We start from the raw sequence: 16949 nt of genomic DNA, 5'->3' as shown, positions 1-16949 counted from the left end.
CATAGCTTCATATTATGTCCTAATGATTAAAGTAAATTATTCTATGTCAAATCCTACCCAAATTTATTAAGTAAACACATTTTCTCTTTTCTCTCTGGTTCAACCTACATTTTAGCTCTTACCTAGTACATCAACAGGAAAATTAGGTATATAATGTGCCTCATAAGGTAACAACTATAGCAAGATTTAATAATAATTTATATTCCTACAGATTTGTAAAACCTAAAGAATCTTAGTCATGACATAATGATTCCAGATTCACACCAGAAGGACCAAATTCAACATCTGGATCATAATTTCATCCAGAGTAAAAAATTTCAAGTCATGAAGCTTCTGTGTGCATGTGCTGGGCCGGGGTGTGGGGCGTAGTGTGTGTGTGCAAGATGATGTGCATTTCTGAAATGGAAACACCAGGCAATTTTATGATTTTATTCATAAAATCTGGGAGAGAAAGTTGTGTCCCACACACCTAAATAAAAATTATAAACAAAAAAATATTATGTTCATCTGACTCTTTAAATGTTACTGCAATTTTTTTCTGTCTGTTATTTATGGAGTATCTGTTACTGCATACACCAGCTGCATAACCACTGCTATTCGGGTATGATCAAATTAAAGTCTTAGGACTAAGAGAGGTGGCCATTAAATTCTGGGGAGGAGTAGGAGGGGCCTGGAGCTGAAAAATGTAAGTACTTTGCATTATGAATTCCTGCATGTGACTACTGTTCCTCAGCAAGTCTCCTCTTCTCAGTTCTCCTCAAAGCAAGACTCAGGGCAGGCCTGGCCAGGTGCAGTACGAGTGAGACAGCACTTGCCTGGCATGACATCACAAAGGCCTCCCCTGGCAAAAGAGCAGTGAAGAAGCATTGCTCTCTCTGTCCTCCTTTTCAGATGAAAATATAGTACATTCATTCCAGAGGACAACTCCCAAAGACCTACAGACACGAAGAAAAGCTTGGACATAGAAGCTGCTGGTGGGATCAGCATGCTACCTGTCTGACCTAGGAGATGTATCTTGAGCAAAGATCAGGAAAATAAACTAACCTACTGGAATGAGGCATCCCCTTCCTCCTGCTTGTTTCACAGAGATTTCTGTTTATATTTTGAGATATTGTTGATGAAAATCAAGACTAGTTTGGGGCAAGCCCCAGAGAAGAGCTGCTTCTCACTCATGAGCTTTGGTTGTATACCGGGAGAAACAGGGAAGGCTGTTGATGTTGTGCAAGTGGGAACTCAGAGAACAAAGATTGCCTGTTCACACAGAAGTGCTGTGCTCTCCCTGTGCTGAGTGGTCATGCCCATGTTTCCATCACTCTGTAGGGACAGCCTCTAGGACAGGTTAAAGGCACCTGAAACCGAGCTCCTCCTGAATGAGCTGACAGAGTCTGTGGAGGTTACTTCTTTACTGGAGGAGCTGTATCAGCAGGTCAGCTGAATAACCACAGACTTCACCTGATCCATTGAGTAAATCTCCATCATCCTGGAGCTTAAACTTCTAACTTAGGTGTGGACACTGACATACAGGAGTCTGAACTTGCTAACAACTCAACACCTTGGTCTGACAGCAGGGTCTGCCAGGAGGCACTGGCCTAGGTGTGCTCTCCAAGCCATAGAGAAGGAGCAAAATGTCTTTCCTTACTGGCATGTGTCACATGAATCAGTAACATCATCATACAGAGCAAAAGTCATGAAGATATTTCTGATTCCTGCCTGGGTTCTGAAGAATATGGAGCACAATGATTCAGGTAACATACAGCCAAAATCATCCAGTCTAGTTCCCTCTGAAAATGATCCTGCCAATGATAGAGCTGGATACAGGGGAGCCAGAAAGCAGGACACAGAATTCTCTAAACTTCTTGATTTTATAAAAGCAATTTCCAAGGAAAAAGAAAAGAAATTGGATAAATCCCTATCAAGAGATCTTTGGAGTGATGGGCTGAGGGGAACACAGTGGGCATGCAAGGGTTCCTCCATGCCTTGTCCAGAAGGTATGATTCCTCAAACAGAAACACAGAAAGTGGAAAAAATAGCCATATGAGGAAGGAAAATGTAGTCCTTTAGCCTTATCTCTTTACAGAGTCTTATCCCTTCTATCCTATATATTTTCAGCTCAGCGCAGAGCTCTCTTCTCCCCTGTTGAGAAAGATCAATCGATGCCACAGATAAAAAAACTACACAGAATCATCATTCATCAGAATATGTGTCCCTCTGCATCTTCTGCATCTGAGCAACTTCCAGAGGGTCCAGAAAAGACCTTGATCCTGGCATGTCAGATGCTACAAAAACCTGAGTAAGAAAGAGTCTCTGGCCCAGTGGGAGCAGGGAAAGGCTGAGAAGGAAAGGGAGATAGCATGAGTATATAGGAGTGGTTAACACTAAGATGTCAAAATTAGAGTTTAGATTCCTAGTTTGAAATAAATAAATAGATGTCACTCTTATCTTCCTAGTGAAACTCCTGATAGAGATAGGAGTTAGAGATAGTAGAAAGCAACCTGTCATGATTCCTTTATAGATCTTCAATACCAAGGACATAAAGCAGCCAGGAGTAAATTCAAATACCTTCCCAGTGCAGCTACTGGCATTATTTTAATTTTCAATTCTTTTCTGATTGCCCTGTAAGATTCAACAAAGCAGCATGAAAACTGCAAAGGGAGACGCAGAGGTATATTTAGGCTACAGTCACGTTGAACTGCTCTGAGATATCACACATGTTGCAAAGAAAGGATTTGCAATTCATTTCACCTGCCTTTGGATTGCTAGAAGTCATGCATGTAGTCAGGGCTAATTGGCCCTTTATGGATTGTGAGAGAAAGGCATTTTGAGAAGGTGATTCATCCTACCCCTGAGATGAATATCCTGCATGAGTGGCTATCAGCCTCTGGTGGCTGCACAGGAGCTAGGCCATGGCTTGTGCTGGATGCACAAGTCCTTAGCTGGTCAGAGTCACTCCAGACAGATTGAGAGGAGCCCATGTACCCTGTCAAGAAGAGTTTGCACATCTGCAATTTTTTATACCTAGTGGAAAATTCCTACATCAGTCAGTCCACTTTCTCTGCCTGCTCTTGTATTTTGGCTACACCTATCGTTAAATTTTTCTTCCTGTTCTCCTGATATTAGTGCAATTAGCCACTACCAGAGAAATACAGTTATAGTGGGAGGTGAGGGACAGGGATGGGGGAAGGAGAAATAAAACACACTGCATGCAAAACCATTTCAGAGGCTGAGAGCAAAAAATCAGAGCACAGGCAGAACAGCCTGAGTGTTTCTGGCGAGCTTGCAGGCACAACACAAGTAAACATCTGAAAGACAAAACTACTATCAGCTCAGCATAGAAAGCAAGCTGCCAGATCCAGGAAAAAATGAGAGTGAGGCCCAACTTAAGCATGTGTGTGCATGCTGAAAAGAGCCAGAAAATCTCTACAAATGTCACCATCCACTCTGGTTTGATATACGCGCCCCAGAGGCCAAGAACTTGACTCTCAGGTCTTTTTTTTTGTGCAAACTGTGACACCTCAGACTCACATTAAGAGCTATCTATATGTTTTGGCTCAATATCTGCACCCAGTTACGTTGGTGGACGGAACTTCGGATTGACACCAACCTAACAGAGTTTATTTTGCCATCTGTCTGTGTTTAGTCTTCATATTAATAATTAAGTCAAGCAATGTAGATTGGGATGGAAATTTCTTCCTGAGGACCAGGGCTGTGTTCTGTGCAAACCACCTGGCAGGCACTGAAACACTTTTTTCAAAAATTACTAGTGAGAAATCTAGCTACTCATTTTTACCTAAGTATCATCATTGTTAAGCTGTGCATTGCCATGGACCTGTCATTTAAGATTTCTGCTGAATAAGAATACACCCCAAAAGTAATGAGCTCAGTTAACGACACTATGAACTCATCGAGGATTTTTTTGAGCTAAAAATGTACTTTCTGTGATCTGTTAATGAAACCATCCTTCCTGTCAATGAACCAGGGCTGCGGAGGGATGAGTTGCATGAGTTTCCCAGTGGAGTGTTTCCCAGCCCATGCCACAGCACAGGGTGAGTTGCACAGAGCCCCCTTCCCTGGCTCAGGAAGTTTTCCAGTCAAGGCCATCTCCCTCAAAGGATTGTTGGCATTTGGTGTGGCATTGGCTCACAGCTTCCCTCCACCTAGGGGAGGGTGGAGGGTCCCCACTGAGCCAAGAGGGTCTCTGTCAGCTCTTTCCTGCCTCCTGACACAGGCTGGCCACATGCAGGAGTCTGTTTTATCACACTCACCACATGAAACCCAGAGAGGAAAGGTAAACCTGGCAGTAGGTAAAGGCATTATTAATCTCATGGGCAAATCAATCTGTCACCACCGATGAGAGATGTCTCTGCCTCTTCTGAGTTCTTTCCTGATTTATGCTGAGCACAAGTCACTCAACCTCTATGGGGATATGACTCAGCACTGATTTTTGGCACAAGCTGCTCAGATTTAATTATAATTGTGAATTGCAGAGCTGTTGGGGCCCCAATTCTATTGATAATTCTTCTCACCACATAATCAGGTTTTAACTCCCTTTGACCCCATTACAAAAATCCTCATTCAGACCAGTACTTCTCTTCTGAAGGATCAAATGCATGTGTTTTTAGCAGGTTTCTTTGCCAAAGGTCTCTATAATGACATTTCAGACATGAATTGATAAATCCATACTAAAGGAAGGGAAAACACTAATATACTGTAATAAAAGAGGAAAAATAGAGCTCATTAAATGCTAGTTAAAGTGTGATAGTAGGACCCTAAAAAACGCCCAGTGCCCTCACTTTTGTGTACATTCATTTTTTAATAGTTTTACTCATTTTGATCCCCAGTCCTAAATTCTTCACATCAATAATTCAAGTTTTCATAAAGAAAACAGTAAATTTTGAAGGAAGAGTGTGACTAAAGACAGCTACAAGAAAATAATCTCTGGACAATTTTTTATCTTTTTAGAACCAATATAACTGAACTATTGACAGAACGAAAAGAGGAAATTAATGGATCTCATATCAGATTTGAGTGGAAGACAACTGGCATTTTCAGAAAACCATACAAAAATTGGCATTTTTATCTGACATTCAAAGCTTGATGTTGGATTGTTATTCTCTCACCTCATATTTTCATGTTAAACAGTGATTCTGGAAGAAGCTCACCAGGGTCAAACTGCCTGCTTGCTGCTTCTGCTGTGCTCTCTTTGCAGCAACCAACTTACACCTGCTTGTTACTGTTCTGACACTGCAGATGTGATTTTCCTTTCTTCTTCATGTCTTCTTTTTTTTATTTTTAATAGTACATCAATTTTGAATGCCTCTTGCAAGAGCCCTCAGACATAGCTAAGTGAGAATAAGAGCAGCAAGATTTCTAAAATTCACAAAGCATTTATATAAATTCTGGGTTTGTAAGTAACTGAACTTTGAGGAACATTGTCAACAAATTCTTCAGGCTCAAATTAAATGGGAAGATCAGTAACAGCCCCAGCCCTGCAGGAGGAGAGCAGCAAGGGCTGCAGAAATGTGACAGAGGTGTGGGACAGTCCTTTCTAACTCAGAATGACACAGCCCCAGGGCTTAAAGTTAATAGGCTTACAGGCAGAAAGACTAGCCTAATTCTGGACTTCTCATGAGTCTAATTTAATTCCTAGAAGTGAAGCTGTGTTTGCTCAAGCTTGGCTCCAGACCAGCTTTTCCAGAAGCAGTCAGGCACCAGTGCATTTGTCAGAGTCACTTTACTCCCACTGATGCTAGTTATGTGCCTTTTGAAAATCCCACTTAGGGTGAGTGCAAGTCTTGCCCCAAGTGTGCCCACTTGGGTTTATTCAACTGCAATTGCAGGTCAGCTCTGCTTGCACCAGAGCCCTTCCACCAATCCCCTCACTTTCCTGGCACAGCAATGATCTGTATCCCTGATGTGAGGGTGGTAAAATTAATTCTGCATATTGGAAACTGAAAAGTGAAGCTATTGAAGAGTAAGAATGCTATGAATTAGTTCTTTCAGTGAAGTGATACTAAAGCTAGCTCTAACTTAGGAACAACTTGTTTATCCTTGAGCAAGCCCCTTCCTCCCTTGCTGTTCCACATACAAATACCTGTATATGACGGCTGCATGTCTGTCAGTTCAAAAGGACCCAGTGTCACATCAAGACACAACCCAGCACAGACTGAGAGCCTGCATGTGAGCAGTGCCAGGGCTCTTTTTAATGCAGGGAACCTTATTAGTCTGAATATTTTGAGACCACAGAGCCAACTAAATCTGCCATTGCTGACTTGTAGTCATAAGCAGTGCAAAGACATCTTCCTTTTTTCCCCCTTCAAATTAGTATTTTGGCATAAAAAAGAGGAAAAAAAAAATATAGAAGTTTAGCTTTCATGCCCTAAATAAAAACATACCCCTGGAAGACACAGGAGCAGGAGCAGGTTAGTTTTTGACTAACCAAACTGCTTGGATTAGTAAATTCTGGAATAACAGCATTACAAACCCCAAGAAGCTGGGAAAATCATATACTGATTCTCCTGGGCCTTGGGAGAAACTCCAGAATCAGGTCAGAATCCTTAACTCAGACCTATCTCAAGACTGAACTTCTGAATCTTAAATTCCTCTGCTTATTTTTTTTTGATCCATCTTTGTATTTTCTGTACCTTAGAGTGCATTATTCCTAGCGATGACATTACTTTGTCCATTTGTTTCCAGCCACAGTCAAAGACAAGTGGTCACCCTCTCAGCCATGATTTACTGAGGTCTCAGTGTCCCCTGTGATGTCATGGCTGTTTATAGCCTAAGGAAATCTCTCCCTGGAAAAGTAAACTCATTTAAAGAACTAACGATCATTGAAAACTGCCAAACAACTGCCTGGGAAATAAGGAGGGCAGAGGTGAATAACAGATACACACACTGACTGTCTCTCGATGAAGCAGGACAAAACTTCCCTTTTACTTTCATCTTCAGTTCTCTTGTTCACAGAAATAGGAGGGTTGCAGAATAGCTAGGAATGAACTGCCACCGTGTGGCCAAGTCACAATTTTAGCTACCTGTCTAGAAATCTTCAAGAGCTGATGTCGTGACAGTCCCCAGCGCTTAATTGTGGAAGGTTTGTGCTCAATCACTTATTTTACTTTGTTGTCATGTGCTGTGCCTCCCTGTCAGTGCCATAAACTTCTTGGTAAAGTCTTGCTTCCTTCTCAATCTCACTTTTATTAAAGGGTGGAATACATCACTTTTAATTCCATAAATTCTTTTTATATTTTCTGTAATAGGCTACCTCATCTTCTGTGCGGAGTCAGGGTATCACAGTCACTGAGTCATTCGGATGGTTGCCTTATAAAAGATGGACAATATTTTAATATGACAAGCCTAGTAGTAGAAAAGTTGTCATCATGCACTAAATTGCTGCTAATCAAGCAACAGGCTTTAGCTTCTGCTTCTCAGTTTGGTCTGTAGCAGCTGGGCTCATTTGTCATGGTTTGCCCTCAAAATTCTTGCAGAACATTTTTCTACCTGCTAAACTCACAATAGTTAAAGAGTCATTCCACCGACTTTGTGCAGCCTGTTTTCTCTTTACCATGGGCATAATTCAGAGCTACAGGCCCAAAAATTGGCAAAACCCTCCTAAACAGAGCCTGCTGTGACTGGTCAGCTCCGTGCTGCTTTCATCTCCTTGTGGGCCTGCCCCACCACCAAATCACAGGAGGTACTCTCCCAAATTTATCCAAACAGAATGACAAACTGACCCAACAGCTGTGAAAATTTTCAAGACACCCACTAGGTGTGAATCTAATATTTTTAATACACCCCCTCAAAGCTGGAGCAGCAGATAGCCATGAATTTTTCTATGCATTACCTCGGAGGACTTCCTGCGTTACTCGAGGCGATACTGACACCTTCTGCCTTCATCGTAGCTTTATGGCCCTGCAAGATTCAAACCAGAGCTTACATCTTGTCCAGCTGCCAACTTTCCATTAGCTGCCTATATTTCTTCTGTTTCTGCCAAAGACCCTTACGATTTCCCCTCGCTTACATGCATTGTGATTACACTGAGTTGCTCAACCCAAAAAGACAAAATTATTTTGAATCCTCCAGGACGTGATTCCTTCAACAGACTTCACCTCTCTTCAGTTTCTGGATTCTTGTACACAGTGTCTTCAGTTTCTCGAAGACAGATGGGGATGCGGTGTCACAGAAATCTGTAGCCAGGGCCACTTCAGAGCTAGCACTCAGCAATGACACAGGCTAGAAGGACCTGACATATCCTAATACTTCAGCTGAGCTGGATTTGAAACAACAAAATATGAGATGTTTTTGCAAAGATCTTGCCTATTATTCCAGTGCACTCTGGGAAAGAGCTCTTGGGGATCAGTGCTGCAGGGAACACTGGCACACAGTGACCTTGATCGATAGAGCTCCTGGTTGATGCCCTTCATTACCACGGCCTGGGGGCATGACTCAGAGGGCTCACTAACAATCTCTTAGAAAGATCTAGGTCACTCAGAGCTCTGCCGGTCACGAACAACTCTTCTGTGTGATTGGCACTGTCAGAACACCTCTAGTAGCTGCTTAATTTCTAGGATGCTATGCCTGAAAATACCTGCAGGTTGCAGCAAGGTCATTTAGAGGGCATGCCAAGACAGAGAGAATCCCTTCAGTGTCCATGCAGAGAGCTCTTCCTGCAAAGCCACGAGGGAATGATTCAGCCCAGATGGGAAGCACTTTTGTAGGACAACCAACTGCTCCTGGAAGCTGTGTAGAAAGCTGCCTAGGATGAGCCAGTGCCAGGCAGGGGCAGGGTTCTGTCTTGGGATAATACAGAGGGTGGTGCCATCCACACTAAATCCTTCTCTGAGGAGGAAGCTGACACTGGGATGGAGATGGTCCCCTCTCCTCTCTCCTGCTCCCTCTGTGCTTCGCTAGCTGCTCGAGCACAAGACCTTTGAAGCCTCAACTCCCACCTCCACAGAGAGTGCCCTGAGATGCAGGCACTGCTCTCCACAACTCTGTTGGAGCCAAGCCATGTTCAGTGAGGAGCATACAGGGGCTAATATGCTAGAAGAAGAAGGAAGGTGCCTGTATTCATGGGATAGGTGATAGAACATGTTCTCAGAGAAAAACTGGTTTATTTTACTTACTTAATTAGAATTTTCCAAGATGATGACTGGCTTGAAGTGAACTTTAAGAAAAGTTGAGAAAAATGACAGAATCCAAATAGAAATTATAAATCTGATTTCGCCCCCCCACACACTTTGTCTCTTATTCATAAAAGCAAACCCAATTTCACACTGAAGGTTCTCTGCTGGACAGCAGGGGGACCCTCACCCCCTATCACAACCAGATGATCAGAGATGTCTGTTTTACAAGGACAGACAGGAGGTTACAGCGAAGGACTTCTTGCTTTGCACATGCTGAAGCAGTCTGGTTGTGCACATCAAAATGCATTCTTAAAACAATAGCAAAGAGATCAGTTACTCCAATGCATAAAACCTTGGCACTATGAACATGAAACACAGCCCAGGGCAGAAAAACATTGGAATCCTTTTCTTTTCTTCTTTTTTCTCATCAGTATTTTAATTATGCACATGCATAATTCTGTTGTAGTAACTCAAACAAGATGGTGAGATTTCCTGTCAGCACCCATCCATGTTGCAGGTTCTAGTAGCAAAAAGATGCCCACACAGTCAGTAAAAATGTTCCTCGGAAACTTTAGCATTAAATTTTGTTTGGAGAGGAGTTTCAGGGTGACACAGTTGCCAAAAATGTACAGTTCTGAGCACTGTCCCCCTTCTCTCACACATACACAGAGCTGCAGCCTCGAGGCATGCCACATCCTAGGGGTGTGTTTGGAACAAGCTGTGCTCTGGTTATCCCACCTGGCTGAGTGGAACTCCATGAATACATTCAGAGGCAGAATAGTTTAAAGTGCATTCAGCTCAGGGTGCACAGTACAGAACTGGGGAGGTACAAAGGCAGCAACACAATATAAAGGATACAGACTATTGTGAAAAGCACCAACAGCAGGGAGACAAAACCCAGACCTTAATTTAAACTCTTCTTGAGTATGTATCAATTATGTTATTTAAACTGGTAATTTTCAAGAGAATGCAAACTAGGCCAAGAGCAACAAAAGCATCTCCAGAACTGAAGTGCTACAGAAACAATTCTTCCATCTGCTTCACAAACATCACTAGAAAAAGAATCAAAATGTTTTCATCAAACAGGAGATGCCAGCTCTGAATGGAGGAACATATGGTTTTTTGGCACTTTTCTATCTTGTGACAGAAAGTGGCCTAGATCATTAACTTCAGAGATATACTTGCAGCCCATGGCAGAAATGCCTTTTGAATAACTTAGTCCCAAGGACTGGGAACACAAACCAGCAAGAATTAACACCTACCAAATGTTCTGTGTGAGGGCACAAGGTTTATGGGGGTTTTTGTATATCAGATGGGCTATATTGATGGCCAGTGCCTTAGGAAATTCATCCAAGCCTGTGGACACAAAAACTACTGATCATAGAAACAAGGAAACACTAGCAAATCACCAGCTGGTCATACCAGTGCTGCCATGATCCATCTGTCATAGTCCAGCACCAGCTGAATGATGCCAGATAAAAAAAATCTAAGTAAGAAAAAGCTTGATCCCAAACACCTTAGCAAATTCTTAAGACAAAGTATGAGCTCTGACAGGCAGAGCATGGGTCTTATTAATTCCAAGTATCACATGGAATACATATCCTCTTTAAGATGAAGAGAAACGCTTCTAGACTTCATTCATCCTAATATATTGTCTTTAATGATGGAGTAGCAGAATTCCAAATATTTGGTATAATCTAAAGGTGATGTGGTGGCTTTGTCTGCAAGTTCTCATCTGCCCCTGAGAACAACCTTTGCTCCAATTTATTCACAAAATGTTCTCCATGACTTTAAGCTTTTCTAGTGAACGCTGGGGTGCCTAGATTCATCAGCTGGGTGTTAGATGAAAACTAGCACATGGTGTAACCATTTGAAACAAGTTGCATACATTTTTGGGTGCAGTGATTATTTTGATGCATCCAACCACAGAACCATTTCTAATAGCAAGCAGAGTACAAAACACACTGGAGCACACTATTACCCTAAACACAAGTTTCTAACGCTGATTCCCTCACTCCAGCTCTTTTCTGCTCATGCTGCAGACTGAGTGTATCTTGGTGCTGCTGTATACTCTCAGAAAATAAGAGTCAATGATGGCACGTACAAATTTCACAAGCAACAGAAGGAGAAAATTCTGCTTCACTGCTCTGACATTGGAAACACCTCTGCAAAAACTCTAAAATATTTGCTGAATTCCTTGAAATGCTTTGCAGTACTGGAGTCAGAAGAAAAATTACTGCACCAGGCAATCTCTGAATCATTGCTTTCTGTAACAGCACTAGAAAAAAAGGCTTGTCAAGCTGGAGTTCCCCCCCCACCAAGCTGAATGACAAAGCAGTATTGTTAGGCACAGAAAATTTGATGAGGTAAACCCTCATATGAGTCCAACATTGGAATAGCCATGGCTTAAAATACGTCCCCTGTGAAGAACTTTCAGTGACTGCACAGGTCATTTCTGGAGTGTAAGTGATGGATCAGTGGTAAAAAACAAAACAAAACAAAACAGAAAAAAATTGAGGTCTTACATGCCCTATTTCATATATTCTGTCTTCAAGTGAAAAGGGAACAAAGAGGAAACATTCTTCTTTCAACATTCTTTCTTGCGTGTTTTAGGTTTAAATTTTAAAGTGCTGTATGCCCCTTCCACAGCTTTGGGCAGGTACATGGGATGCCTTTCCAGCCTTTTCCTAGAGCCAGTGGTTCTCCTCTGACTGTTTCTTTGGGATTGCTTAGCTGCTTGGGCAGTGTCCTGTGAGTATCTCCGGGGAGCCCGAAGGATCCAGTTTGAATGCAGACTGTGTTCACTTGTACTGGTAGCAACTGGAAGACAGAAGACAATCTGGGATTAACAGCTTGTCAGTGACATTTTTATCTGCACAGTGAGGGAACACAGCAAGGGTGGTTGCTGGGTCCTTCCTGGGGGCAAGATCAGGAGACAAACCTGGTTTCACTGCAGGATATCACTCGGGATGGGATTAATTTTATCTAGAATTCCAACACCTGCAGCATAAATATGTATGTGAGAGCTAGTCCCTTCAAATATACTCTTTGGGCACTGCTAAAATGATCTGCTTCAGTTAATCACTTCAGCCTGAAGCAAAGGTGAGAAACATCTATATCCCTCTGCTGATTATACAGGATGACCTTAAATTGGCACATCTTCATTTCTTTGGGCAATCTCATTTTTTTCTGATGGAAACCTCCAGTTATTTAGCCTAATCATCAAATGACTTCTTTTTTGATAGTTGTAAAGGAGTCACCCAGTCATTTCTCAAAAAAAAAAAAAAAAAAAAGTGAAGAAAAAATTACATTTATACTTTCTATAATTCTCCATAGACAGCTTGAGATACAAATGCAAGGGTGGAGTTCAGCCCTGAGCAGAAGGCAAGCACTATTCCAACCCTGCACGTGCTATATTTGCCATGTAATGACTGCACATAAAATAGTTGCACCCATTCAACAGGGAACAAGTGACATATTACTGTAATTTCACATATTGCATATAATGGTCCTAAATTTGGGAAACAAAACTAGAAGACAATTGATTAATTAAATAAATTCATTAAACAAATGTGGTGTCACAATGCCTTTCCTTCCTCTATCCTCTGCACCCCAAAACCCATCATATTTGGCTGGTTTATACTGCACCATCAAAATCGACATCCACATTTGGCAGATCCACGTCAGGAACTCTCCGCCATCTCTCTGAGTCCAGGTCTGCAATCACTGAGTCAAAGAAGGCTATTGCTTCTCTTACATCTGAACTGGACTGTGTACCTTTTCTTTCCACAGATGCCTGTTGATCAGACAAAGGAGAAAATAGTTAGCCAAGGGTTGGGCACAATGATTTCTTAATGAGCATACTCTATATGAAAGATGTGTTTGATGCCACATTTCAGGCTGTCAGAAAATAAACACAGGTCCAAACTACTCCACAGTGTAGAAATCAAAGAAAGCAGGGCAGCAGATATCTAACCAATATCCATCCTGTTGCATGTTCAACAACAAGTTTCTTCCACCTGGGCACTACTGGCCAGGTGTTTTGAAATCCCTCAGAATCCATGTACCAGGCCATTTAATTGGGTGGCTAAGTGACAGCTGGGCTTTACGACCAAATTTATCCTGCCTAGCACTAGGTTCCCAAGGAGACACACATTAGAAATGTAGCCATGCAGGGCTCCTTCTGTAATTAATGCTGGGCTCCAGTAGCTTCAGAAGATGAGTCAGGCCTTAAGTAGGCTGAACCCTCCTCTGCAGGCAGCTCTTTCTCTCAGCTGAAAAGGGATTGAGGGGTAACTTTGTTACTAATATAAGCATCTTATTAAAATGCCTAGGTTAGGTGAAATTAATCCAGATCTAAATTGCTGAAGTCTTTTTGAAATTAAAAAGGATGGTGTGCGCTAAATTATGAGTCATTCAACACTGTGATAATTCCCACAGGAAAGGCACACAGTTAAAAATTAGGAGCCTGTCTTGATGAAAAAGGAAATGCCTATCTATAAATGCTGAAGCAGTCATAAAACCTGGGTTAGGGATTCTGAAGGTACAAATGGGATGAATAATTCCTTCCAGGCTCTACCTAATGAAGGGACATATATTTTCCTTGCTGGTCTAAGTCAGGTATAATGTCAGGCTGCAATACCAGCTCAGAAAATTGCTACCCTGGGTTTCAATGAGAGAAAAGGATGCGTGCCATGTCACACCTCTGAAGGACCAGCCTGTTCCCTGTGCTGTGGAGGCAGAGAGATGAACTAGCTGATTCCCCTCCTGACATTATGGGTTGATTGACATCCTGAGAAGTGTTAAAAGATAGCTGCTACCACACATCTACTGGAAATAGTGACTGCTATTATGACTAAGCCCTTATTGGTTAAAAGGCATTTTAAAGACATGCCAATGTGCTCCCCACATCTGACCCACCTCTCTTCTTTTTTTCCACTAGACACAAGTGGCACATTTTGAATCCATAGTGAGATCCCAGGACCCAGGGATCTTTGGATCAAAACTCCCATGAGGACAGGTTTGTCTGGACAAATTACCTTCCTATAAATCATGCAGCAGGTTAGAGAAAGAAGTGAATTCCCACTGATAAGTAATTTAATAAGAGCAGGTAGCCTGGGACAAAACAATTCAAGCCTGGTGATAACACAAACTTTGCAATCTGTGCACATAAAATGTGTAGCTAGGAAGAATAGTCTGAATTGTGTAAAAGGCTTCTTGACCTCTCCCTAATTTTTACAAAGCCAGAGGTATGCAGCTGTGACTCTGCCATTTGTGTTGGCAAGAATACTCTGCTGGTGTTCCTGTCTGTTTCCAAGGGGATGGGTGATGGAGTGAGCATGCCAGTCACTACCAGGACTGTTCATTCACAGGGCCAAAGTCAGATGACAGCATTCGTAGCCTCAGACTGTGGGCGATCCAATTGTTTGCCAAAAAACAAGTTAAGCTTTGGTGTTTTTCTTAAGCAGTATTTTCCGCAGCACATCTCAGAAGTTCACAAACCATTCTGACACTCTGCTCTGTGACAGAACATCTAAATATGGCAGCAACATTATGTAACGTCAACCTGGCCTAATCAGTAATTTCAGCCCTACACCCCTTCTTCCCACTGTTCCCATTATTATCCAGCTTAAAGACTGCACGGGATAACCTGTGAGTCTCCTGTTGAAGTCTTGTTTGCAGTCATGTTACCTAAACAGATCAATCCACTTGCTGCAGTCCTTTGTTTTGTCCTCACTGAATCAAGTCCAGAGTCAAGGTAACCACTGAACTGTCCAGTGACATGCTAACCTATAAAGCTTTTATTTCTAGGATACATGAAAATAATCTGCACCAATCATGATATTCCATTTTTATTTTTGTATTTTGATTACAGTAAATGGTTAAGAATTTCACTGTCTAGACATGACCCACCAACTTATTAATGAACAGAGAAAGGAAACCTTAAGAATTCCTCATGCCCCACATCCACAACCAGTAGAGGTTGCACTGATGCTAAATGTAGCACTGACAAACTAATTGACTGCTCAAAAAAAAAAAATCCTGTTTGTTTCAGTGAATTTATAATTATTTTGTGCAAGTAATTTTGTCAATAATAAGACTGCCATGAAACCCAGAGATTACTGCATTTGTCAGTCAAGCTGGACTTCACTAATCATAGTGAAGGACTCAGAGGTACTTCAGTAGAAGGTCAGAGCTTGCTCTTTCATTTCCAACATTTTCCATACTCAGAATTTTTTTCCTACTTTCTCTCTCCCAACATTTCCCCCCTCAAACAGAGACATATACATTTCTTTCCATGACCAGTCATTCATTCCTAATTTTACACTGCTTAGAAAGAATCTCAACGTATTTAGCAACACTTAAATTGGTGCAAAAGAAAAATGACAACTGACTGAAAGCAGTAAAGCAGAAAATCAATACAGGTGACATAGCTTTGATGATTTTGTTGCTTAAGACTAAGCACATGGAAAAAGTTCTTTGAAATTACCTTAGAAGGCTCTTTGGAAGGAAGTGGAAGAAATGACTTTTTTCCAGTTTTGGATGATCTTGTGGATGCTGGAGAATCTGAAGCCATATGCATGGATTTCAAGTTATTGATGTTTTCAAGATATTTTTTCCTCAAGGCTAGCAGATCCTGCAGGTACTTCAAGCAGTCCTGAGTCTTAGTGTACATCCAGTCTCTGTCTTCCTCTTTTGGCTGAAAGCAAGAGTCAATGCTGGTTGTACTTCTGCACTTTTTTAGCGGTTCACTAACTTTTTCCTGCTCACCTCCAAGGACATACATGGAAGTGCTGCGGATCAGTCTCACTGCAGAACCAGCTCCATCACTATAAGGAATGTCATCTGTCACGTTTCTTCGCTGGGAGTTGGGGTGAAATATAGAATGGATCTTTTTGAACATAATGTGTCACTTCCTCCCCTTTATACTTTTTCAGCTCCTTAATTTCACACTGGATCTGGCAATCAGCAGCAGTTACCTTTGCAGACAAGCAAATTGCCACTTACTGTTATGAGAAGGGGAAAAAATCCCTGTGGCTGCACCAATTGTTTTCAGTCTAACATTGTGAGAAGCGTGGTGGTAACCCAGAAATGTCTTTTCTATTCCATTTGTTTCTGTGAAAGATCTTTATCCTTTCCTCGGTTTAAAATATATCTGAGGAGGTCAAACAGCATGCTTTGACCTTTCTTTTGGTGTCTGGTCCCCATAAAAAGCATCAGCACGGAGGCAGGACTTCCCTCTCCCGCGACTCCTGCGCTCCTTTGGGTTCCCTGGGCGCGGCTGCGGGCGGCCGGGGGCGCTGGCCGTGGTGCTGATCCGCTCCCGACCGCCGCGGGGGATGCTCGGGAAGAGTCGGCTGGAATCGGCCTCCACAGGGCCAAAGTCTGGGTGGAGAGGAGTAGTTCCTGTCGAGTGGAGTCCAGCTGCTGAAAGAAGTGGCTCTGGGCTTCACCCGGCAGTAACCAGGAGATGGCTTCAGCTACCTGATAGCTCGGCGCTGCCAGGAGCCCAGCGGATTCAGATGTCAGGCTCTGTTACACTCAATACAAAGATGTCCTGTGTAAGGGATGCTGTAAAATAAAACACTCTTCCAAAGTACTCTTCTGGCAAAATGTTTCAGAGGAACACAAGAATTTGTATCCTTCCACATTAGTTGTCCTCCTAGATTGGTGCAAGAACATTTAATACAGCGAGTTTGATGGTTGATTTTTGGCTGAAGGTACTGAGAAACTTTGGCTTTTATTGGCATGCTGGAGGCATGGCTAGTATTTGTGACTGTGTGTCCGCGTGATGTATGCTTTGGAGATAAGCAGATAGTGAACTGA

The 16949-nt window shown here is 42.3% G+C and overlaps 1 protein-coding gene across 1 annotated transcript; it reads right to left on the bottom strand.

Annotated features, from left to right (window-relative positions):
• Nucleotides 1–11709: 11709 nt before the first annotated feature.
• On the bottom strand, nucleotides 11710–16026 carry C2H13orf42 (chromosome 2 C13orf42 homolog). Its single transcript, XM_058825584.1, has 3 exons — nucleotides 15613–16026; nucleotides 12771–12918; nucleotides 11710–11942 (listed from the first exon to the last, which is right to left on the bottom strand). Exons 1-3 carry the CDS (start codon nucleotides 16024–16026, stop codon nucleotides 11710–11712), a joined length of 795 nt encoding a protein of 264 aa, XP_058681567.1.
• Between the last annotated feature and the right edge of the window lie 923 nt (nucleotides 16027–16949).

Source organism: Ammospiza caudacuta, chromosome 2, assembly GCF_027887145.1.
Source record: "Ammospiza caudacuta isolate bAmmCau1 chromosome 2, bAmmCau1.pri, whole genome shotgun sequence".
NCBI classification, from domain to species: domain Eukaryota; kingdom Metazoa; phylum Chordata; class Aves; order Passeriformes; family Passerellidae; genus Ammospiza; species Ammospiza caudacuta.
Note: the sequence above shows the minus strand (reverse complement) of the source record. Positions and strands in the feature narration are given on the sequence as shown.